At 44.8% G+C, this 2,483-nt stretch overlaps 1 protein-coding gene across 1 annotated transcript; it reads left to right on the forward strand.

The window, feature by feature from the left end:
• Positions 1 to 1,331: 1,331 nt before the first annotated feature.
• On the forward strand, positions 1,332 to 2,403 carry LOC130530156 (transcription factor HES-2-like). The gene is made up of 4 exons (XM_057041101.1): positions 1,332 to 1,455; positions 1,577 to 1,672; positions 1,786 to 1,873; positions 1,966 to 2,403. The coding sequence occupies exons 1-4, from the start codon at positions 1,366 to 1,368 to the stop codon at positions 2,292 to 2,294; spliced, it is 603 nt and encodes a 200-aa protein (XP_056897081.1). The 5' UTR covers positions 1,332 to 1,365; the 3' UTR covers positions 2,295 to 2,403.
• The last annotated feature ends 80 nt before the right edge of the window (positions 2,404 to 2,483 follow it).

A 2,483-nucleotide genomic window follows, 5' to 3' on the forward strand; every position in this document is an offset into this window, starting at 1 on the left:
TTGTCTCATGAAAACGGGGACCGTGAAACAGCATGCAGATGGGGTACCCACGCCAAAGCTGTGTATAGATCATGTGTCATGCGTGTGGAGTTTTAAGTTGATGTGATGCTGTTGAGGAAATGCAGTGTGTGTGTGTGTGTGTGTGTGTGTGTGTACATGAGAAAGAAGGATGGTGGTGGGGGGTGGGGAGGGGGCGTTTAGAGGTTGTGAGGGCGGGGCGGAAGGCTCGGTAACAGACAACCATCTGGCCCCCGTGGCGCGTGCTGCGCGCGTGGTTCCCCTTTTGCAGTGGCATGTGATGGGTGGTCGTTTCCCTCCAGTTTTTATTCAAAATCTGAAAGCATTAAAACATTTCAGAACAAGTAAGCTTCGTACCAAACCGCTTCTTTGTGACGTTGACAACAAGTAACGCAACTATCCTGGTTTCCGTTATAACTACACTACGTGTTGCTGCTATTGTGGGGTAATAGGACTCAAACATATGTTCCTTCGTGCCAGCCTATGCTTTCTGTGTTTACCCCCCCCCCCCCCCCCCCCCCCCAATCCTTCGTGAAGCGTTAGCAGCCTTCAGGTACAGACTCCCCCGGGCAGTGAAAACGTCATATGCAAAACTATTGTTGTCAAAATCCAAGAGCAGATGTTTTTTGAATATAGCGTGGCTTGGGTATGAGATTGGAGTTACCCTGTAGCCCTGTGGGCAATTATCTATACACGCAAGTGTGACCCCTATGGCAGGAATCTATGTATTGCGCTCTGAGGTTCTAAATATCTGTTTATTATAACAAAAAAATGCATATGAAAAGGACCTTGTTGAGAAGAAATGGGTGACAGTTAATTCTATAGTTGAAACAGAAGGACATTTACGTTGCACAATTACGCACGAAACAGTATGTGTGTCGCCTTTCTAAAGATAAAACTAATATATGCGATTCAAGAAATTACTCATTTGATGTTGCACTCAACTATTGGCAAATCATAGATTTCGAACAACCCCCACCCAAACTGAATTAGACAAAGAAGCAGTCGGTGCGTCAAGGCATAGCGTCTTTACGCACAATACGTCTGAGCTTCTCCGCGTAGATTTTGTTTGATTTGGTATCAATTTCAAAACGCAGACACGCACGATAGTTGTTACGCATGGATTAGAGAAGGAGACAGATGGTTATCTTTCAATATTTGATAGTTTGGTGTTGTTTTTTATGCAGTAAGTGACCAATCCAATTTGATTCTTAGCTTGGGGGCGTACCCATGACGCACGGAGACCGACGCCACGGAGCAATATATATACCGCATCCTTCAGCCGTTGGAGACACAACTTCACTCATCTGTACTTTGAGCAAGTCGACAACAAAGAACATCGTAAAAATGTCTCCAAATGTGGGTTTTGAAATGCTTCAATCCTTTTCACCAAGGCGCACTGTCGCCAAAAGAAAAGAGGCCCTTGAATTCAGAAAGGTAAGCAAAAGTTTTGTTTAATTATTAATCTTTTTAATATACATATAAAACAAACAAAACTAATTTCCCCTTTGAGTTTTGAATCAAGAACGAATCCTAAATTATTTGTGTTTTCCTACAGACTATGAAACCATTGATGGAAAAAAGGAGGCGCGCTCGAATTAACGACAGCCTGAACAAACTGAAAAACCTCATCATTCCCCTCACAGGCAGAGATGTAAGTTATTACAGTTATTAAGTGGTTCATTTATGGAGTACTTTGTAGCGATGCTTAAATCACAGTAAAGTAAATTCTCATATGAATAACCCCTTTTCTTATTGTTTCTGCAGAAGATTCGTTACTCCAAGCTTGAGAAAGCGGACATCCTAGAAATGGCCGTGAGATTCCTCAGTGGTATTCCGCCCGTTACCACCAAAAGTAAGTTACAAGCTTGCTTTTTTAAACTCAAAGTAAATATTTCGATGTTTCATTTTGTTGAACATCGAATCTAACGTCCTATACTTTTCCAGATCCCGCAGACAGTTACAGAGAAGGCTACAAAGCCTGCCTCCAGCGCGTCCCCGCTCTGCTTCCCCAAACCAGCCTGGGTCAAGACGCGTGCCAGCGGGTGAACGACTTCGTTCAACAGTCCATGTCCTCCACCGTCACCCCAACCTGCCTGAACTGCTGCGCCAAGAACACCAAAAGCTTCCCGCAGATCCAACATAAACTCCAGATCCTCAAATCCAGCCTCAGCTGCAGACTGGAGAACCAGTCCCGCAGCATCGGCGCGGTGGCTCCGGGCGGAGCTCAAGCCGGCCCGCAGGCAGTTAACGCTGTCATGTGGAGACCTTGGTAGATCGCCTGGCCTGTTGGAAAGTCTTCGTCACTTCGAGGCATCGTGTTTGAAAGCGTCACTTGTAAATACGCGGTGATTCTCTTGATGAAAAGCCAGAATTCATCGTTAAATCGTAGTTGAGTATTGTATACTCTGGTTTTTGCGTACGGGTCTGTTGTCCTATTTAAGCCGACAAATTTAGACAGTCGT

Source organism: Takifugu flavidus, chromosome 8 (genome assembly GCF_003711565.1).
Source record: "Takifugu flavidus isolate HTHZ2018 chromosome 8, ASM371156v2, whole genome shotgun sequence".
Classification (NCBI taxonomy): Eukaryota; Metazoa; Chordata; class Actinopteri; order Tetraodontiformes; family Tetraodontidae; genus Takifugu; species Takifugu flavidus.

Bases quoted from the DNA above. Each gene is read 5' to 3' on its own strand.
- LOC130530156 (XM_057041101.1), top strand. From the start codon at position 1,366: ATGTCTCCAAATGTGGGTTTTGAAATGCTTCAATCCTTTTCACCAAGG. The intron at 1,673-1,785 runs GTAAGTTATTAC...TTGTTTCTGCAG, and splicing joins TTCCCCTCACAGGCAGAGAT to AAGATTCGTTACTCCAAGCT. The intron at 1,874-1,965 runs GTAAGTTACAAG...ATACTTTTCCAG, and splicing joins TCCGCCCGTTACCACCAAAA to ATCCCGCAGACAGTTACAGA.